Source organism: Peromyscus californicus, unplaced genomic scaffold (genome assembly GCF_007827085.1).
Source record: "Peromyscus californicus insignis strain IS unplaced genomic scaffold, ASM782708v3 Scaffold_8__1_contigs__length_139910024, whole genome shotgun sequence".
NCBI classification, from domain to species: domain Eukaryota; kingdom Metazoa; phylum Chordata; class Mammalia; order Rodentia; family Cricetidae; genus Peromyscus; species Peromyscus californicus.
In genome coordinates, this window is record NW_026294606.1 from 78491138 (window position 1) to 78514430 (window position 23293).

The 23293-nt window shown below is 39.0% G+C and overlaps 1 protein-coding gene across 1 annotated transcript in view; it reads right to left on the reverse strand.

Annotated features, from left to right (window-relative positions):
* Nucleotides 1–288: 288 nt before the first annotated feature.
* The window catches only part of Kif5b (kinesin family member 5B), a 49389-nt gene continuing 26384 nt past the window's right edge, over nt 289–23293 (reverse strand). Inside the window, exons 14-26 of the mRNA XM_052728870.1 lie at nt 19203–19409; nt 16584–16727; nt 14338–14526; nt 13887–14004; nt 13124–13185; nt 12915–13024; nt 11845–11946; nt 10326–10386; nt 10154–10225; nt 9875–9979; nt 8885–9101; nt 8027–8174; nt 289–2849 (exon numbers count right to left, since the gene is read on the reverse strand). Of these exons, the coding sequence (XP_052584830.1) occupies nt 8044–8174; nt 8885–9101; nt 9875–9979; nt 10154–10225; nt 10326–10386; nt 11845–11946; nt 12915–13024; nt 13124–13185; nt 13887–14004; nt 14338–14526; nt 16584–16727; nt 19203–19409 (1518 nt within the window). The 3' untranslated portion in view covers nt 289–2849; nt 8027–8043. The remainder of the gene's footprint in view (nt 2850–8026; nt 8175–8884; nt 9102–9874; nt 9980–10153; nt 10226–10325; nt 10387–11844; nt 11947–12914; nt 13025–13123; nt 13186–13886; nt 14005–14337; nt 14527–16583; nt 16728–19202; nt 19410–23293) is intronic.

Consider the following 23293-nt stretch of genomic DNA (forward strand, 5'->3'; position numbering starts at 1 on the left):
CAGTTAGCAAGAAGCCTGCCATGGCCATACAGTTTGTAACCAATATAAGTCTCTGTGTTTACTTGGTTGGGTCTGAGAGGCTGTGGGACTGGCAGGTGAGAGAGATTTGTCCTGACTGTGGGCCAGGCAGGAAAACTTTAGCTACACACACACACACACACACACACACACACACACACACACACACACACACACACACACACACACGCTGCTATTCTGTCAGGGCAGGCCATTCAGTTATATAAAATCAAGCTAATATTTCATTAAGTAAAGTTCAAAAAATGCCAATACATTTCAAAAAGATTTTCCTTTATTTAAACTCATTTACAGCATGCAGGTTAACTTAAAATTATATGGCGTCTTCCCAAACCAATTCTGTGTGAATGTAACTCTAAGCACTGACAATAAACCAGCATATTCCACAGGTAGACTCAGACTCTCTTCTGTTACCTCAAGTCAAACTGAGAGTTGCAAATAAATTCAGTTATGCATAGTAGTTAGTTTCCTTAAGTTAGGCAAATAATTTAATGATCACCATGAATAAATACTACTCTTATTTCACCGAGTTTCTTTTCTGAACCAATTACCAATACCACTCAGAAGGACATTAATATATCCAGTCACAAAAAAAGACACTGCAAATTAAAATATTTTCAATATTCTAGATGATAAAAAATGTCCATTTCAAGTGAATGCTATATTTAATGACCTATCATAGCAAAAAAGAGCAGTTCAGTTCACTGAAAAGAAATTTATGAAATTCTTAGTATAGTTTATGAAAGTTTGAAATTATAAATAGAAAAGAAACATTAAAATTTAAAAAACCTAACAATGTGTTTTCTTAACAACATGCTAGTTACAATTCATTGTGTTACACAGCACCAATACCCATGATACATTTTAAAACTACTCTATTCAGACAAAAGAGGATTTTTTTTTCCATTATGAAAACTGCCAAAGCAGCAAATTTTCACTTGGAAAGAACGTCCTTATGAATGCAGCCAGATGTCTCTCACAGAGACAGTGATAACCACAGGAGCCGTGCATCTTACTTAATCACGACTTAACACCTTGCTGCATGAAGGTTTCACTTCAATTTGTGGAGTGTTTCTTTCAATCATAAAAGCAACACAATCATTAAAGGCTGCAGACTACAACAGCAAAGATTTTGACTGTTAAAAAAATAAATAAGTTTATTTTTCAAATCAAAATTATTATAAAAGTGGAAATTACAATAGTTAAGGAAATAGAAAAATAAGCCAATTATGATCTGAGTCTTCTGACTATGGCTCCAAATTTAATAATACAAATATCTGTATATAAAACTTTTCCAAAGATTCTGACAGCCAGATTCTAGCACAGAACTTCCAAAGCTCCTCTATCAACTGAATAACCTCAGACACCCCATTTCCTGTGGATTTCTGCTAACAGGGTTGCAGTTACCCCAGCACTGAGGAAGCAGATGTTGAAATCTTTCCCTGTTACTTTTATAGTTCCTTAAAATAAACCTGATTTGAATTTAATCATCTGAAAAATGAGTGGCAAAAATAGGTACACACAGTTTTAATTACAAAATTATGCACTATGGCCAACAATCTAACTTTTTCGAGGATTATTAGTGACTTGCAAACAATTTATTATTTCTAACCAAACAAATTATAGTGTATGACTTAGTGTAGCAGGTGAAAACCACCTTCAAGATTTCAGAGCAGAATTAACCATGTATTTTTAAGTTTATGGTTTATCTGTCCTATTCACAATTTTTCTCAATTTTCAAAGGCTATGAATTTATAACAGTCAATGCAATTATTTAACAATTTACAATTGTTTAATTCTATAATGTCTTAATCCATAATATTTCCTAATATTAAAGATGACATTAGCATCTGTCAATTCTTGCTCTAGCAGGCAGGTCTAACAGAATGAAGCAGGGCACTACTGTCCCATTAAGTTATGTTAAGTGCAGAAGTAGAAATACACAGTTATTTCCAAACTCATCCTTAAAATGAGACTTGCTTTTGATATGTAAAATATTTCTATTTAAAGTAATATGCAACAGGAATTTCATGAGCTAACAGTCAAGCAGCCTGCTCAGTCTTGAACTCCTGGCTAGACAACCAGAGGTCTCAGTGTTCAATGTTTTCAGAGGCCAGCTTCAGAGACTCCAGAGACATAAACTCTGATTTCATTTCAAGGGATATTTATTTTTACATTTATTAATTTTTTTGTCTTTGTTTTTTGAGACAGGGTCTCTCCTGGAACGTACTAGATAGATCAGGCTGGCCTCAAACTGGCTGATATTCACCTGCCTCTGCCTGGGATTAAACATGTGTGCCACCACACCCTGCTCAAGGGATTTCTGAAATACAGTACTCACTGATCTGATATATTTTGTAGCATGTAGTCTTGTAAGTGGTAAAATTTAAGACATTTAATCTAAATATTCCATATTTCCTTAAAAAAGAAAAAAAAAGAAGACATTTAGTAGGAAAAGAAAAACAAACAGCAATAGCAGCTAGGTAATGTAAACAAGATTAAAGACACAGAAAGGCATCGAAAGGAACACAGTCCTGTCATGTAGTTACTCGGCACAGTGCAGACACCAAAGACAAACTGTAATAAATAGGCCGCAGCTGTAACTGTCATTCCCTTCTAGGACATCGACATTGCACTCTAGTGTTGGGAAGCAGCAGAGTTTACAAGAGTAGATAGGAAACAGCTGTACAGGTCAGGAATAATTTACACAGTAAAAAATCAAATGTCTACAATCCCAAGGGGGTAGAGGTTAGAGTTATTGAAAGACTGTTTTGATTTTATGTCCTCTTCAAACTTCAATTACTTTTCAACACCTGAAATGGGAGAAAGCAGAGAAAATTTTAGTTTTTATAAAACTCATGTTTGAGATAATAATGAAGGATGAAAACAGGAATGACTTAATTTCTTTTAAAAATACTTTTCAATTAGAGTTATGTGTGTAATTGTCTTGCCTGTATGAGCACCATATGACCGAACCCATGAAGTTCGGATGAAGGAGCCCCAGGAACTGGAATTAGGTACATGGGTAATGGGAAAGGAATTCAGGTCCTATGCAAGAGCAGCAAGCGCTCTAATCAATGTGTATCTCTCCAGCCCCATTTCTTTCTTTCTTTCTTTCTCTCTCTCTCTCTCTCTCTCTCTCTCTCTCTCTCTCTCTTTTTTTTTCCGAGACAGGGTTTCTCTGTGTAGCTCTGCGCCTCTCCTGGATCTCACTCTGTAGACCAGGCTGGCCTTGAACTCACAAAGATCCACCTGCCTCTCCGATTTCTTTCTTTTACTTATCTTTTAACTTGAACATTTACGAGCAGGACAATGTGTACAAGGTCAGCCAATCATTTCTTTTCATCCCTAGTAATAAAGCCATAGGTGGGCTGATATATGAATAATTTTAATAAAGAAATAGAGCTGGGCATGGTGGCTCAATTGTGTAATCCTAGTATTTGGGATTCTCAGGAAGAAGGCTTAACCATGAGTTGGAGGTGGGGCATGGGGAGCATGGAGAAGTGGGGAAAGCAGGCTTGTCAATCTTTTAAACATGACATTCTTAAATCAAAGGACCACTTTTAATTAGCAGCAGTTAGTTACAAATATATGTGGCTTAAATAAACATAAGGAAGTGCTGGGGAGAAGCCTCATTGGGTAAAAGTGCTCACTTGAGTTTGGATCCCCAGAACCCACATAAAGCAAGGTACAGGAGTGTATGCCTGTGTATCGTAGGAGACGTGAGAATGTCTGGACGCTGTCGGGACAGTTAGACTGGAGTGTGCAGAAGAGAGTCTGTCTCAAACAAGGTGGAGGACAATGAGTGTTGACCTCTGACATCCACATACATGCTGTGGTACTTGGGGGCCTGCAGATATACCCCCCAAATACACAATTATCCTCAAGTGCCTGCATTTAGTAAAATCCTGTTCACAGTGCTATGTGGCAAAAGACTGGCTATGTAAAACTGGAAACAAAACATATTAACACTATTACAAACTCTTATCACTGCCCTAAATGTATCCATATTTTGAAATGATTTTCTCAAAAATTAAAAAAACTTATCTTCAGGGTATTTAACTTTTCAACACTTCATCAGTTACCCATCACAGTTTAAGATACACTGGAATAAGAAATTAAAAGGCTTGAGGGATGATCAGCATGCTGCTCTTGCAGAGGGCCTTAGTTCAGATCCCAGCACCCACTGGGTGGTCCACAGCCACCTATAATTCCAGTTCCAGAGGGACTGATATCACTGGCTTCTGTGGGCACTATACATATACACATAATTAAAAATATTAATGAAAATAAGCCAGGTGGTAGTGGCACACACCTTTAACCCCAGTATTTGGAAGGCAGAGGCAAGTCGATCTCTGTGATTTCGAAGCCAGCCTGGACTACAAACTGAGTTCCAGGACAGCCAGAGCTGTTACACAGAGAAACCTCGTCTCAAAGAACCAAAACCAAAACAAACCAAAAAAATTAAAAAGTTAAAAATATTAAATAAAAAATGACTATCCTTGATACAGCAATCCACAACCCTATAAGCAATTATACTTCCTAAATTCATTTTCAACTCCTGAGAAGCCACTCAGCTGAGCCAGCTAGCTGTCTCCCCTATGTGTTAAACTGCTATCGCTATATAAATGAGCTGTACATATTTAACAGAGAACACGCTCTACTCTATGCAAATGAAATAGGAGTTCAAGGTTTACATAGGAATTTTAACATGAAAACAACATCTGAAGATATCAACTTTGAGCTCTAAAACTCCCTCCTCTAGGAAGGCAGAAGGGGCAGCTTCTATGGAATAAAAGCTTGCTGCTACATGATGATACCTTAACTCATATAATTCTCAAGAACTGTTTCCATCTTATTAATAAATAAGGGTTGAAGTCAGTTATTAGTCCAAAGTGGGCAGACAGGACATGGAGTGTGGAGGGGCATCTCTCAGTGTAGGAACATTAACTACTCTGTTTCCTGTGTTACTATAGTATAGCTCAATCAAAAACGCTTACATTACCACCTGGGTGCCTTTAATCCCAGCACTCAGGAGGCAGAGGTAGGCACTCTGTGAGTTCAAGGCTAGCCTGGTCTACAAAGTGAGTTCCAAGACAGCCAGGGCTGTTACACGGAGAAACCCTGTCTCAGGGGTGGGGGGCTGGGGAGTGGAGGTGGGGATGCTTACACTATGGGCATGGTGGCACACAACTTTAATCCCAGCACCTGGGAGACAAAGGCGAATGGATCTCTGTAAGTTCAAGGACAGTCTGGTCTACATGGCAAGTCTAAGCAAGTCAAAATATACAAGTGAGACCCTGGCTCAAAAAAAAGAAAACAAACCAAAAGCTTATGCTGTATCAGTCAATCTACATTCATATATAGTGAATAAAGGAATAACCATTAGTCACATATAGTAAATAAAGGAATAGACATACATTATTAAACACATCCAGAAGGTAGCATACATTCATGATAAGGGGTATCTTTAGTAAATCACTCTCACTAAAAGGGTATAGATATATTCTAAATTAAAAGAAAATTAAGGGAAAAAATACAAAGTCCTAGATCATGCCCTGGTTTAGAATAGCTTTACAGGATATTAACAAGAAATAGAAGGGCTGAGGGGATTAGCTCAATGGCACAGCCCTTGACTAGCAGGTACAAAGTCCTGGGTTAAGTCCTCAGCACCCCAAGAGAGAGGCACAAGAGAGAAATCTCAATTTGGATATTAGATAATATTACACATAATATTAATTTTGTTAGATGTGATTGTTATTACAGCTGCGCAAAAAAAAAAACCCAAACACTTAGTTTTCATGAATCCATAACTTACTTTTATAGTGAATTTCAAAGGGATTAAAAAGGAGAATGAGTTAACTTTTCATGTGTGTGTTATCTGTCGTGTGTGTGTAGAGGCCAGAAGTGATAATCTGCTTCACCAATATATTTCTTAGACACAGGACACCTTACTGAACCTAGAACTCTGGTTTACTAGCTGGCTGCCCAGTGAACTCTAGGGATGTCCCCTCCTCCAAGCAGGGTTTACGGATGTGCACTTCCTTGTCTACCTTTTACATGGGTGCCAAGCCAAATTCAAGTCCTCACGCTTCTATGGCAGACATTGAGCTGGAAGAGCGAGCCATCTCCCCAACCCAGAAAGAATTGACTTTAAAAAAGTTACTAGGCTCAAGTTCATGAATGTAACAGGATGACTGCTGCCAGACTGACACTTCCAAACCCCACACTTTTTATCTCTCACTTAAATCTTACACTAGATACTGCTGCTTTAATCTCTATTCAAAAGTTAGAGACAGTAAAATGCAAAGTGTCAAACAAAACCAAAATAAACCAGCCTTAGTATTTCTCAGAAGCAGTAAGAGTTTACCATCTCATAATTATCTAGTATTTTAAGTTTTCAGCTTTTGTGTGTGTAGTTTTTTTCAAGACAGTTTCTTTGTTTAACTGTCTTGGAACACACTTTGTAGATCAGGATGGACTAACTCGTAGAGATCCACATACCTCTGCCTCCAGAGTGCTGGGATTAAAGGAGTGTGCCACCACACCCAGCAAAATTTCAGCATTTACTGTGGGACTTCTGTAGCTAAAAGTCAGACTTATGGCAATGTGTCATAAACTATTAGGCAGCTATTTATTAATGAACGTGATACAGAACAAAGTTTGAGGGTATCACTAAATTAAAAAGAAAGTTATCAAGTACCACATGAAGAACACGTGCAGTATGTTATTTCCAGAACCTTAAATTTCAGTTATAGTATATAAAGAGAACTCAACTATTATATATATATACACGCACGCACACACACATATACATACATATATAGTTACACACACACACACACACACACACACACATATATACATACATATATAGTTACACACACACACACACACACACACACACTCTATACAAGCCTGAATTTGATCCCGGGGACCCACATGGTGAAAGGAGAACAGAATCTCCAAGTTGTCCTCTAATTTCCACACTTGTGTCCAGACACAACATAGAGATACATGTACATCAAATAAGTAAGGAAGAAAAAAAAGAAAAAGAAAGAAAAGAAGGAAAACTCAGAAACCCATTAGAAAAATCAACTCACAGGGGCTGGATAACTCAGTGCTTAAAAGCAGTATCCTCTTCCAGAGGATCAGGATTCAATTTCCAGCACCAACATGGCAGCTCACTGCCTATAACTCCAATCCCAGAGATCGAACACCCTTTTCTGGCCCAAAGGTGCACTGCATGCATGTGGTACACAGACATACATGCAGGCAAAATACTCATACACATAAAACTAAAAATTTTAAAAAAGAAAAGAAAAACCAACTCACAATAGGTGAATGGAAAAGGGACATAAAGAAGTAACTTGTTTAAAAAGGAAACATAAATGGAGATAAGTATGCATATAGAATCCACCTTCATTCAATAACCCAATGGGATGCTATTTGGGGCCTATCAAAATAGAGGATTACAAATTAACAATATTCAATGCAACCAAATGCTAATTTTTATTAAGATGCAATTTGAGGCTGTCCTTCTAAAAAGCAATTATAAAAGCCTTAAAAATGTTCACCACTTGGAATTCCAGTTTGGGGCATCTTCAGATAGTAATAATCTAAAGGATGAGATAGTATAAAAGACACTTCACATTTCACATTTCATTTATAGAAGTTTCAATTTTGAAACAAAATTAATGTGCTTTATTAAATTTCTAGTAAAGGCAATATTATAAACCAGGGCATAACCATTGGGTAGGATACAAATAACTATTATAAATGATCCAACGAGAGTTTAAAAACAACATAAAACTGAAAATACAGATTATCTGAATCATGAAACAGACTGTAAGAAATCATGCCAAGTTACTTTCATAAAACCACACACATTAAAAAAAAAATTCTGATCCTAATGTGAAACTAATCCTAAGCCTGTAGCTCAGCATTTCCACATACAGTGACAACTCAAAAGCCAGGCCCGCACCCACACCTGCGATGTGTCAAGGATTACGCCTGCTTGCCTCCGCCACCTCGAAGTGCCACTGGCTGGTTGTTCTGAACAACTGTGCCTCCTCCACGAACTGCAGCAGGGTGAGTTGGAGAGGCTGCTGGATGCTGTCCAGGACGGATGGGCTTTGCTGTGAGACAGACAATGGAGTTAGAACATGGTTTAACAGTGACTGCAGTGACTACTTAGGTTTCTACCCATTCCCCAGTATTTCCATGTATTAATTTCTTTTTGTATCTTTGTTTCTTGATCTCTTTTTCTTGGTTATTTCCCATTCTCCAGAAATAATCAATATAATCTCTTGTCTCTAACAGTCTTTCAAAATATTTATTGACTACTTGTTCATTTTTGAAATAGGTTTTCTCCATATAGCTCTAGTTGTCCTGGAACTCTCTATGTGGACTAGGCTGGCCTAGAACTCACAGATGGGTAATTTTCAGAAGTCAATTCTCTTACCACTGTGGGATTTAGGGATCAAACTCAAGCCATCAGGCTTGCACAGAAGTGTTTTCACCTGCATGCTCTTACAATCTCTTTTTCTGCACCAATAATTATTCTAATACATGAGTAACTAAGTATGGCTGCTGTCTCTCCTTTCTAGAAATTCTCTTCTACTTTCCTGGTGTTTACCTAGACAAGTCATTTAATAAGGCGTCCAGTGAGTGTGGCTATCTCTTGGTTTCTATCTTCCTTCCCAACACTGTCACTTTTTAGTAGTTTAGAAAATAAAGACAGGAAATACTGTCCTGACAAAGCATGATAAAGGAGAAAATGCTTTCAAGCTGAAGGACAAGCTACTTGGGCATCATGTCAAAGTTTGACTTTGTATATTCTACTAACCAATCTGTGCAGAGTGCCCCCTTCTGGCCATATTCTTTGACCGGACTGCTTCCTTTATCCGATCTACTTCTTGCTGATAGCGTTTGCGGTCACGAGATGCATTTTCTTTGGCTTCTTTCAGGGCTGACTCCAAAGCTTTTACTCTCTCAGCTGTAGCTCTAAGTCGCTTTTCTAACTTAGGAAGTTCGCAGCGAAGATCTGCATTATCACGTACTAACTAAAGGTATACAAAGAAAATATGGACAGCTTTAACAAGATGATTTAAGAAAATGAGCATTTCATAACTACAATTTAGAAAAATAAACAAAACTACATTTTCTATTGAGCTTTTCCATTTAGCCAGCACATGTGAAAATACATGCACACTAGACATACATCTCACAAAGCACACACTGTTTAGTTATTTGTTTTGAGACAATAACCTAGAATAGCCTCAAACTCACCCTGTGGAGATGAGCTTAAACTTCGGATCCTGACTCTCCTGAGTGCTGGGATTAGAGGCATCATCACCACACTAGGTTTTCTGTGGTGCTGAGGACAGAACCCAGGGTGTCCTGCATGCTAGACGCTAACATCCCAACCCTGTTCATTATTTTTTCATTTTTTTATGGGGCTGATTGACTGTAATCTTTCTGTACCGAGGCAGACAATAAAGTAGACCACAGTGCTAGTGCAGTTACTTCCTTCAGTAATACAACTCAGCTGGTAAAGCAAATATCTCTTTGGGTAGGTTTTTGAGACAGAGTTCCAGGTATCCCACATGGCCTCCTATTCATGTAGTGAAGGATGACCTTGATCCTCTGGTCTCTATGCCCCAGTTGGGATTACAAGTAAGCACTGCCACATCCAGTTTTTATGGGGGTGCTGGATATTGAATCCAGGATGTTGTGCATCTTAGGCACACATCTTAGGCCACATCTGAGGGTTAACATGCTTCCTACTCCCCCAGTCATGGTCGGCAATGCTGCCACAGGACACGCTCTCCATTACCTGCTTGTGCACTTTGGTAAGCTGCTCCAGATTGTTCTCCAGGAAGGAGATCTTCTGCTTCTGGGCAGCACTGCCACCAGTGTCGTCAGAGTCAACCTCGGCACTCTGAGAGGAGGAGGAGGGTGACAAAAGTGGAGGGTGTCAAGATCAAACACGGAGCTTTCTCCACACAAACACAGACGCTGCGAGACACACGAAGGCATGCCCACATACATCTACTTTAAAAAAACACCCCACACGGCAAGCACTCCTCGGGCAGCCCTCGCACTATGAGGTCACCTTTTTCACCCGGGTAGCCAGGTCCTGAACAAAGAGCTTCCGAAGGTTGTGCAAAGTCTGAAGTTCTTTTGCCTTGAATTAAGAACAAAGACACCGGTCTTACATTCACAATAACTACAGCAGAAAAATCCAAACATACTCCCCAGTCCTACTGATTTTCACATTTTCTTACCACGGTCTCCTCCAAACCCTTCAAGTCTTGCCTTGCTTGCTCTCGTCTGTCTTGCATAACCCTAAATTGAAGCAACACAGGTACATGTTTTCAGCTTTGACTCCATAAATCAGTTTTATCTAGCAAAAATTAAATCAAAATTTATTAAATTCAAATAGAAAGATGCTCATATTTCAACAACAGTTTGCGTTTGTCCATGCTGCATCTTTCTTTCATTTTCTTTTTTAGTATTTTTCAGACAAGGTTTCTCCATGTAACAGCCCTAGCTGTCCTGTAGACCAGCCTGGCTTGAACTCACAGAGATCCGCCTGACTCTGTCTCCTGAGTGCTAGGATTAAAGGCATGCGCCACCACTGCCCGGCTGTGCTGTATCTTTCAAAGAAATCTGTATGTATATATTTCAGTCTTTTTTTCAATATATAATTGATGAGGGAGAAACAGCCCTCATACAGCAATGGAAGAGATCAAACAGTATGTGGCAGAGTTCATATAAGGGATGGCTTAAATTTTTATTCTAAAACATGCTACCTATAGTATACTGTTAATTCACCCAAAATAACACTCATTCAGTGGAAAATTTGTCTGAAACTAAAATACTTTATATTACATAAAACTACAGCTGAAATTTAGCAGAATCCCCCTGTGCTGTGGTGCTGGGACTCAAACCCAAGGCTGTGCATGCCTGGCACATTCCCCACCCACTGGACAACATTCCCAGCCCTCAGCAGAACCTTTACGCAATCCTTTCTGAACTAGTCTTACAGTTTAACTATCCTAACTACCATAGTTCATTTGCAAATCATTTCTTAAAACTCAAGGCCTGTGGAAGACTAGCATCATGAGTTATCTACCTACTCAGACTCTGGGGAAAAAGTAACTCATAGTGAATGAGGAAAAGTATGGGGGAAAAACTCTCTGTTCAAAACATTAAGTTAGAGGTTAGAAAGATGACTTGGCAGTTGAAGCTCTTGTTACTCTTTCAGAGGACCCATTTGATTCCCAGCAACCACATTAACTTGAGACAGTCTGTGGCTCCAGTTTTAGGGGATCTGTTACTCTCTTCTGACTTCTGTGGGCACCAGGCATGCACATGGTGAACATGCATAAATCTGGGCAGGCCACTCCATACATTAAGAGAGACAGAAAAAAACAAACAAAAAACCAAACCAAACAAACAAACCACCACCAACAACTAAAAAACTCAAAACTTTTTTTTTTAAAGCCAAAACAATGTCATTTTTATGAAAAACCAAATTTGACAAAATGTATTAGAAATATATTCTACAATTTTTTAAATTATTATCATCAGATTTTAGGAGGGTTTTTATGATAGATTCTGAAGTACTGTAGACACTAAGAAAAGAACAGGCAGTCTGAGAAACAGGACTATAGTCTATGTGAGAACTTGCTTTCACTACAGAACAAGCACGTGTCACAGATGAAGCACGGCAGAAGGTAGCCATGCCCTGGGAGTGCCTGCAGTACCTTGTACTCTAGGCTTTAATCAGGTGACACTCACGTGAGCTCGTGCAGCTTCCGGCTCTTCTCCTGGTCCGTAGCTTTCAGCCTCTCATGCTCCACTCTTAGGCGTTCCTGCTCCAACACCATCTTCTGGTTTTGGCTGATGGAAGAATAGAATACAAGGCTCAACCTCAAAGCTGTCTGAATGTCAGCATCAAAATTGAACTTTTGAGGGGGGGCTTTGCTTTTTGAAATTACATATTCCTGTCCAGGAACTTGAAACCTTCCTGCATCAGTCTAGGATTACAGATGTGTGCCACTACACTGGGCTTGAACTCTAAAATGCTCTATCTCATTTGCCAATTGGCCAGGACCTCACTGCTCCATTCTCTAAGGACAGGAAAGGGAGGGGCCTGGACCTTTCAGTCACTTGACCATCTGAGATCACTGTTTTCTGCTCCCCTAACTTTTAACTTCACTTTCATCAGGTATTAGGAATAAGAACCACCTCCCAGAACGCTGTCATCACTATTCTTGTTCCTTCCTTTCGATTTTTTACTCCAATTATCACTGATTTCACTATTGTATAGTCTATGTATATGAAGCTAGGAAACATGGGAAGAGAAGAAATGGCTTCTAGATAAAAGACAAAGACTATTTAAAAACAAAGCAACATCCCCATAGTTTTCTAGAATGCCCTTCTCAAACCTCTTAGAAGCTAGTAACTATCTCTCTCTCTCTCTTTTTTAAAATTTTTATCCTGGTGTGACTGGACACCATATGGCCTGGGAATTGAACCCAGGTCCGCTGGAACATCAGTCAGTGCTCTTAACCACTGAGCCATCTCTCTTTCCTCGCTAGTAACTATCTCCACAAATGAGTTCAAACTGTTCCCTTTCCTCTCTTTTATAAAATATTCAGATCAAACAGTCTAAAAAAATATTTTCAAAACTGATCTGGACTTGGGAAGTGTTACTAAAAAATGTGAAAATAAATCTAACTTTGCTGAAAACAGCAGGTTTCTAGTGAGACTGTGTCTGTCCGTTAGTACCCAATGAGCTCCTCCTGTCTGAAGAGTCAACCTTCTGAATTAGTACTGAGCAACTCAGAGGCAAGTGCGACACTTACTCTTGGAGATCCGTGATTAGTTTTTCCTTTGCCTCAACTTCATCTCTCAAACTGCTGATTTGTTTTTGGTGAGTTTCTCTGTGACTCTGGATCTGCTGTTCAACAGCTTGCTAAAATTAGTTTGGAAGGAGAAAGATATTAAAGTTAGACTAAGATCAATAACAGTGATGGATTAAAAACCTTAGGACCCACTAGAGCATCAAACTTGCCTTCACTTCATTTGCAGTCTGAACCTTGTTTAAGTGCTCTTTTTCCATTTCATGGACCTTCTCTGTTTGGGTATGAGAGAGAAAGGAAAAAAGGAGGACCAAAGTGAGCCTGAGATTCCTAATAGAAACTGTAAAGCAAGCATGTTCTATAAGAACTTGGCCAAACTCTCCACGTTCAGTAACACTAGGATACTTCATTGACACCACTGTATTGATATCACAAAAGGGAAATGAAATAGTTTCCAAGTGTTGCATGTTAGAATTTTCTTTCTTTCTTTTTTTTTTTTTTTTTTTTGGTTTTTCGAGACAGGGTTTCTCTGTGTAGCTTTGCGCCTTTCCTGGAACTCGCTTGGTAGACCAGGCCAGCCTTGAACTCACAGAGATCCGCCTGTCCCTGCCTCCTGAGTGCTGGGATTAAAGGCGTGCGCCACCACTGCCTGGCGCATATTAGAATTTACATAAACACACCTATTCACATGCATACAAGAACTCTGTGGGAAATCCCTTGAATTGCTATTCATACTCAATACAATTTTTCTTTCTCTCAACATGTGTGTTTGGGCCTCATATGTTCATATGGATGTGTTTATCTGTGTGTGTATGTGTCTGGAGGCCAGATACTCCTTAATTTTAAAAAAGTCACACTGAAGTGGATAATTTATTTACTATTCCAAATTGTCTATTTTCTTTCAGTGGGAGTATGTGTACATCAATTTACATTACAGTAAGGAAGAATATGGACATAGCAATTGGAAGCCAATACCTTGTGCTCGAAGTTGGACCAGTTCCTCCCCAAGAGAGTCAACAGACTCCTCTAGCTGTCTCTTCTTCTGCTCCACATTTTGAAGGTATTCGGTCAGTGACTTGATTTTGGCTTCGTGCTTTTGGGGAAAAAATACTTATATGAAGTGGGGAAATACCACACATACATTGTGCAGTTAAAATGCACCACCTGAAACCTGAGACACTGCTATTCCTGACCCTCCCTGAACAGTTCCAGGGTAGGACCTACCAACATTCAGCAGCAAAGTCAGAACACTGGGCCCCGCAGTTCTGCTCATCCATTTTGTTAGTCACATATTTCTAGGTAATTTCCATACTTAGGATGTACATGTTACTAAAAATACACAGAAACTTGTGATCCTGAAAACCTTTATAATAAAATTTACACATATAACTTTTTAGGAACTTGAAAACCATTCTGTAGCACATACTTGGGAGATGCGGAGCTGGCATGCTGCTAACTCCTTTTCATTTTCTTCCATTTTTTTGTTGCTCTCAGTCTGTGTGCTTTCTAGCTGTTTGCAGCGTTTCACCATGGTTTTTACTTCCGATTTCATTTTGCTAATGTAGAGCCTTGCAACAGTGAACTCTTCGTCTATCATACCAGTGCCCTCCGGTTGCTGGGAGAAAAACATGAGGTAGTAAGTTAAAGCTAGGGCTGAGTGGTAGCAAACATCCCAGTACTTGGGAGGCTGAGGCAGTCAGATCTCTGTAAGTTCAAGAACAGCCTGCTCTACAAACTGAACCAAGTGAGAACCTGTCTCAAAATAAAACACCACAACACCACCCCTCAAAAACAAAACAAGCCGGGCGGTGGTGGCGCACGCCTTTAATCCCAGCACTCGGGAGGCAGAGCCAGGCGGATCTCTGTGAGTTCGAGGCCAGCCTGGGCTACCAAGCGAGTTCCAGGAAAGGCACAAAGCTACACAGAGAAACCCTGTCTCGAAAAACAAAAAAAAAAAAAAAAAAAAAAAAACAAAACAAAACAAAACAAAACAAACAAACAAACAAAAAAAAAAAAAGGAAAGAATAAGACAAAGCTGAAATTGTTCATTGTCTATTTTCCCAAATTAGGCTTGTGGGCCAGCCAGTCTAGGCAGTCAATGAGACCCTTGTTCCAAAACATAATGTGTACGACCAGTTAGATGGCCCCACAGGTCAAACGCTTGCTGTCAAGATTGAGGACCGAGGTTTTTAGCTGCAGAACGCAGGTAAAAGCTCAGCAGGCACAGTGGTCACTGTCAATTCCCAGTACTCAGGAGCAGGGGATCTCTATGGCAGGAAGCTAGCTAACTGAGCTCCAGGTTCAGTGAAAGACCCAGTCTCAATAATGAAGGGGAGTGAATAAGGAAGACACCTGATGTTGATCTCTGACCTCCATACACAAATACACATATTATTTTCAAAAAAGTATGAAGTGACAATAGGTCAATTCATTTATGAACTTTCTCTCCAATCTGATTTACTACTGTTCTAATCAAAAACAGAGACAAAAAAATAAAGATGTTTAAAGAATTTACCATCAATATCAACAAGCACATGTATGATATGCTTAAATACCAATGTGCACGTGATAAAGTACATGAAGTCAGTTCTCTCCTTTCACCATGGGCTCCAGAGATCAAATTAGATGATCAGGATTATGTGGGAAGCGCCTTTACTCACTAAGCCACATCACCAGCCCAGTGAGGTGATTTTGAAGTGAAAACCTTTACACATTTGAGGAAAGAATCCAACATGGCCCAATGAGGTTGCTTAGTGAATACCGTTTCTGTGCCTGTTACCCCCTCTTTTCTCATCTACTGAAATCAGAATTAAGGGGCTGGAGAGATGTCTCAGTGTTAAGAGCACTTGCTGCTCTTTCAGAGGAGCGGAACTGGGTTGCCAGCACCCACTTGGGGCACCACAACAGCCTATTAATTCTAGCTCCAAGAGATCCCAGACCCTCTTCTGCCCTCCAGAGACACATGCACACACATGGTATACACACAAAAAAATAAAAAAATAAAATAATCTAAAAGTGTAGTTAATACCACCTGCCATACATGGTTATGAGGATAATAGGTATGAAAAGAACTTTGTAAAAAAAAAAACAAATAGCAGGACTGAGAATATAGTGTAGTTAGTAAGACACAAAAGCCTGAGGATTTTTTTTTTTTAAATCCACATTAAAAAATACCAAAATGCGCCGGGCGGTGGTGGCGCACGCCTTTAATCCCAGCACTCGGGAGGCAGAGGCAGGCGGATCTCTGTGAGTTCGAGGCCAGCCTGGGTTACCAAGTGAGTTCCAGGAAAGGCGCAAAGCAACACAGAGAAACCCTGTCTCGAAAAACCAAAAAAAAAAAAAACACCAAAATGCAAAACAAAACACAGCCAGGTGTACTGGGAATGTAACTATATTCAATGCTTGGGAGGAAGGTAGAGGAGAGTCCCTGTGGGAAGCCCCAGATCCCACTGGGAGACTTACTTCAAAAACACGAGGTAAGACACAAAGAAAAAGAAACCCCAAAGTGAATGGGTGCTGAAGAACAGCACCCAAGATTCATGCCTGACCTTCACACATACCTGAAAACATGTGCATCTGCACTGCACAATAATGCACACACACAACAAACTAGAAAGCCAAAGGGTGAGCTGTACACAGAAAATTACATGTAATATTCAATAATCCTATTACCTTCACATCATTATTTCCTACAGCAATTCCTATTTCTGCAAGGTCTTTTAGCAATGATGCCATCATTTCAGCTGCTCGTTTCTTCTGGTGGTTGGTCATTTCCTTCAGTTTCTGAAGCTCAGCATCAATACTTGCTAAAGTTGCCTGCCAGAATGAAAACAGTATAGACGAGAATCTTCAAATATTCATTATAGTCCTTATAAAAGCATTTATTTCTTGCTTTGAGATTCTTCATCTATAATGAATGATGAGGTAGCTTCTAGTTCAAGCTTAAAAAATAAGACTTCAAACTATGTAAAGAAGGCATGTTCTATTCTTATATCCAAGTAAAAGCAGGTATAATAATAAATGTATCATTAAGTTCCTCAGACTGGATATTTTCTGCATAGAAATGGGGAACTTCAGTATTAATTATGTACTACTGTCATCTACTACTATATTTTGTTTATCTTTTGAAAAATTAATGTTTGGAATGCTATTTCCTGGTTTTGGAGAGCTGCTTTCTATGCAGTTAGTATGCTTCCTTTATTTACTTTGTACATGTTCACTAAAGAGAACTTACCTAGTCATAATTATTATTTTTACTACTATGATATAAGCAATTACCTAGGAGCTAAGGATGAATCAATGTTATCAAGTTTAATTACTCTAACTGTACATTAAAAATAATATCTGGTTATCAGCTACAAAGTTATCACATTTGGAAGAGTACAATCCAATCTGGCCCATGTTAAAAATGACATATCAAATATCAAATGTAGCATTTTAAATGCAATTTATTGTCTTTCAGTCAATAATTGAGTACAGGTGCTATCATTTCAATTGCTTGCTTCTTCTGGTGGTTGGTCATTTCCTTTAGTTTCTGCCTATCAGCAGAATATTTGTTCTCCCAATTTACAATATACTAGCTCTCCTTCAGGTTTCATAATTCAGCATGTTCCTATCATAATCAAACTGCCAGGTATTTTCATTAATATCTAAACAACAATACTGCTTAAATATATAAGCAACAAAATCTGGTGATTTCAGCTCCACATCTGTGCTACAAGTACAACTGTCTTAAACACCAAAACCAGTGGACAAAGGCCAACCTACCACCTCTAAGATTCACTGATGTTTTACCAAACAGCAATTAGGTTTGATAAAATAATTCAACCAGGGAAGGAGAACCTTCTTAGATATCCTTGTCAACTAACTATGACAAACCTAACTGTTAACTTTCAAAATTAAAAACAGAAAACAAACTCATCAGGAGCAGTAATCCTTTTATTTAAGCTCTATTTCTTTTAAAATGCATTGTATATGTATGAATGTTGGTGGTTTGTGTGTCACCACGTGGATGCTACGAATCAAATCTGGTCCTGAAAGAGCAACAAATGCTTTCAACCACTGAGCCATCCCTTAGCACCTTACAGGCATTAGTTTGTAGTAACTCAGAAGAAGTACATCTTTTAAAGGTGCTATTTGATAACACTTCAGGAGGAGCAAACCTTTTTAAAGGCACTATTTCTTAGTATTGACTACTTTCTTTCAGACACAGATAGGAAAGATAGCAAGGCACCAAAATGCAGGCACAGATAGGAAAGAGATGGAAGGTACCAATACTGAATACAACTAGGAATTGATTTCTAAGCAGAAAGTATTAATAACTGAAACATGAGACCAGTGTTGTTCAAATAATAACAGCTATCTACTATTTCTGACGTCACTCCAGAAGTAGGCATCCCACACAAATCACCATCTGCTACAGAACCACGAGGTCCTATTCCTTGTGTTGGGAAGGTGTGAACAGTCAGTACTCCAGTAAGCAAACCAATAATTATTCAGAATAATGTATCCCATGACTATTCTGATAACTCAATTACATGGCATTTCCTCCTTCCCTCCCTCCCACCCGCTCTCTTGGTTTTGCTGACAGGGCATCACTATATAGCCCAGGCTATCCTGGAATTTGCAGCTATTTTCCTGTCTCTCCTTCTCCAGTGTTACAATTAAAGACACATGCCACAACATCTGGCCACATTTATTATTTTTTTAAGTGTGTATTTCTTTTTTTAAAATATAATTTATTTATTTTTATTTTATTTGCATTGGTGTTTTGCTGCATGTATGACTGTGTGAGGATGTCAGATCTTGAGTTACAGACAGCTGTGAACTCCCATGTATGTGGGTGCTGGGACTTGAACCCAGGTCCTCTGGAAGAGTAGTCAGTGCTCTTAACCACTGAGCCATCTCTCCAGCCCCAAGTGTGTATTTCTTAATTTGAGATTGATCATCTGATAGTTTTACTAAAATGTATATTATTATTTTGTCCTAACATTAGAAATAGCCAACATTGACCTTTGGGGGAAAAAAAAAAGAAGAAAGAAAAAGAAAAGAAACAGCCAACATCATTTAAATTAACAATTAAGTTATGTATCAATATACTTTTAGGAACCAAAATTATAACCCTGCTGCTCTACCTCTTAGGCTTTATATGTAAGAAGTGAGAGTGAGACCTGAGTGTCTTGAGAGCTGATGTTACTAATATCTTAGGCATATACAGGAATAACTTACTTAAATAACTTTTCATTTAACATAACTCATAGTTAAGTATGAAGAAAACAAGATATATCTTACAGATTTTTGATTTAATTCATCACTAAGCAATTCATATTCCTTGGTTTTGTCCTCAACTTCCTGAGACTTCTGATCATAGTTAACAGCCAGTTCCTCTAAGGCTTGTAAAACTTCTTTGACTTCTTCTTTAGAGGCGTCATTTTCTGCCTGGAGGCGATTCAGTTCAGCTTGCATATTATCTTGATCCCTTCTGGTTGATGCCAGAAGCTATATGAGAGTAAAACAAACTTGTGAGAAAACATTCATCCGTGTCATGATTTACAAAAACAAGAGAAATGAAAAGTAGCTCTATTAAAGGTGCTGATACTTTATTCTTTAACAGATGCACTGAACACCTACTATGCGTGGGCACTGTGCTACATGTGTGGAATACAGAAAGGAAGAAAAATAACACTCTAACTTTGAGGAATCTACTAAAACTCAAGTCCAGGAAAATAAGGGCAAAACAAGGCACAGTTTAATAGCATAGACAGCAGATCGCTTGGTACATAGGAAAGAGCTATCTTTCTGGATAGCATTCATGGAGAAGTTAGTGAAGAAGTAGTGTTTAGTCATGTAAAAAAATTAAAAATTAAAAAAAAAAAAAAAAAAAAAAGGATTCTAGACTTGAGAGTACCATGTACAAAACCCCAAAAAAACCCCAAATCCAAAATGAATAGTTCTTTAAAAATTTAGATCTGGGGCTGGAGACATGGCTTATCACTTAAGAGCACATGCTGCTCTTCAGAAGATCTGGACTCAGATCCCAGTACCCATGTCAGGAGTCACACAACTGCTTCTAACTCCAGTTTCAGGGAATCAAATGCCTTCTGCTCTCTAAGGGCACCAGGCACACACTCTGTACACATGCATACATGGAGGCACTCACATATACATTTGAAATCAAAGTAAATCATCTTTAAAGAACTTAGATTTGCTTTAGGAAACTAAGTGTGGCCTCTGAGTTATGCCTCAGAGAAACATTTCAACACATTAAAGTTTGAACTGGAGAGAAGACAAAAGATCATCCAGGTCAGTTACTTTTCAGCAAAGACATTTGGAAATGCATGAGAATGTTAGTAATGGTTATTAATAGCATTGGGGAACAGGAATCATGAATGCTAAATGTCCCACAGTACGTAGGACAGAACAGCAATGAAATTATCAAACCCCAAATGCTAAGAGTCCCTCCAAGAACAATGCTATGGTTGAAGTAATGAAAGACACCAGGCATGGTGAAATACACCAGGAGGCTGAGGCAGCAACACACACTGAGGCTAGCTTGGGCTCAATGTGGAGTGCCGGACCAACGAAAAAGCAAGACCGTGTCTCCATACTCCAAAAAGATAAACAGATGAAAACTGATTTTTCTGATGATGGATATTTCATTTTACTGAAGCTTATAGCCTTTTCTATTCCTTCAGGCTCTCAAAAAAACCTTAAATAGGGACTATTTTTCAATTATCTCCAATATATTGGGTGAAATAAAATAAGGATCCAAACTAACTCCTAAGAGAAACATGGGAGAAATGATATGAAAAGTAGCACAGACTGGGTGTAGGAAGACAGCATGAAGGAGTAAAAGTATGTTTATTCATGTGACATTCACATTCCCAAAAAAAGTCACATTGAAAATTACACAATTACTAACAACTGTGATGGCTATTCTTGGTTGTCAACTTGACTATATCTGGAATTAACTAAAACCCAAATGCCTGGGCACACCTGTGAGGGGTTTTTTCCTTAATTAAATCGTTTGAAGTGGGAAGACCCATTTCTAGTCCAGATCTTTCGAGGTGAGAAGACCCACCTTTAATCTGGGACACACCGGCAGTCTATATAAGGACATGGAAGAAAGGACTTTTTCCTCTCTGCCTGCTTGCCCTCACTGTGGCTGCTAAGGCCATTCCTTCCAAGCAGGCAGTAGAGCCTCCTTCTTTGCAATTCTGTTGTTTGTTGCAAACCAGCTGAGACATCCTGCCTTGTGGACTGAACAACTACTGGATTTTTGGATCTTCAGCTGGTAGACAGCTGTGGTTGAACTGTTGTTGTTGTAGCCTGTAATGTATTCTGATAAATCCCCTTTAATACACCCCACACCCACACACCCACCCACACCCCCACACACCACACACACACACACACACACACACACACACACACACACATACACACACACACACACCCCACACCTCTCCGCTGCCATGTTGCAGCACATAACTCAGCAGCCTGAGATATGAACACACAATATATGTGCATCCTCAGGCCTGTAACACTAAAGAACTTTGTTTAAATATCTGGGCTCACGTTCCAAGACTACTGTATGTTATTAACTATAGTGTTTTTAACTTTGCATACAAGGTTTTCTGCTGTTATAGAAATAAGGTGATTTAATTATGGAAAATAAAACTTTAAATATTTTTCCTACCATCATCTCCCAACATGTAAATATCAAATTTATGGTGGTATTTGTGGGGGGGTCCCCAGGGTACTCTTAAGGAGTGAGGGATAAGAGATTTAGATAGAAATATAGAGGGGAGAGAGAGACAGACAGAAACACAGGATAGCCTTGGGAGGGCCTGGAGCCTTACCCACTGGCCCCTTCTGTCCTTTGTAAAGGGCTTTTTAAAGGAATGTCAAGGGGTGGAGCAAAAGACCTCTCCCTAGCACAGCCAAGTGCAGACCCTTCCAAACACCTGGTAACCACACATATGGTCAATCCATTCCCTTATGCAGCCCTGCTGGGTAAGGCAAGCTAGATCTTACTAGGAAACCTCTGTGGTCTCTCACAGGTATTGTTTTAGAATTTATTATTATTATTTTGGTTTTTCAAGATAAGGTTTCTCTGTGTACCCCTGGCTGTTTTTGTACTCGATCTAAAGATCAGGCTAACCTCGAACTCAAGAGATCTGCCTGTCTCTAACTCCTGAGTTCTGGGATTACAGGCATGCAAAATACTGTCTTGAAAAACCAAAACCAAACAAACAAAACCTGCCATGAGTTCCTGATTTAAGTCATAAAATTGTTCAGTGAGTTCTGGCTTGGGATTAGGACAGAAATTTCAGCAATTATGAAATGGCCCTTAAACATATTCTATCGTTTGCTTGTACTACATATTTATGCTAAGTGGCATTCTCAGCACCAACCATTATAAAATCAAGAGACTGAACAACTCAGTGTTAAAGATGCTGTATTCTGCAGTATCAAATGTGCAGCCAAGATTTAATTCTTTATATAAAAATGGTGAAGCACTCATTGGTATTCAAATCTACTTTCATTTTTAATAGCAAGCATAAATGCATACCAAAGAACTGTTCTAAAATAAATTTCTTTATAATTTATTGTAAGTAAATGTTTGATTTATATACCTATTATACTGGCTGGTTCTTTGTTGTTTTTAAGACTGGGTTTCTCTGTGTAGCCTTGACTATCCTGGAACTTGCTCTGTAGATCAGGCTAGCCTCGAACTCACAGAGATCAACCTGCCTCTGCCTCCCAAGTGCTGGAATTAAAGGTGTGCACCACCACCGTCCAGCATGTTGGCTTTTTTAAAAAAATGATTTATTTATTTTTATTTTATGTGCACTGGTGTTCTGCCTGCATGTATGTGTGAGTATGGTGATATTTTACTTGTGCTGAAATGTGATTTTATTTGTATGTTCATAAAGTTGCCTGGGGGTCACAGCTAATAGCAAGCCATAGCAGAAGTCTGGCAGTGGTAGCATACGCCCTTAATCCCAATCACATGACAGGCAGATCTCTGTGTGTTCAAGGACATAGAGACATAGGATATGGAGACACACACCTTTAATCTCAATACCAACCATAGAGGACTTGGAGGTCTGTATAGACAGGCAGTGACGATGAGGTCATGTGGTTGGGTTTACAACCAATGAGAAGGCAGAACAGAAAGTCAATAAAAAGACAGATACACAGAAAGTAGGTCTCTTTCTCAGGGGAAGGATGGCAGCAGCAGGAAGGGTAAGAAGGTGGTTTTAAGTCTCAGCTCTTAGCTACTGCTCTGACCTCTTGGGCTTTTAACTCTGCATTTGGCTCTGTGTTTCTTATTTAATAAGACCATTACACCTACATGTGAGGGTTTCAGATCCCCT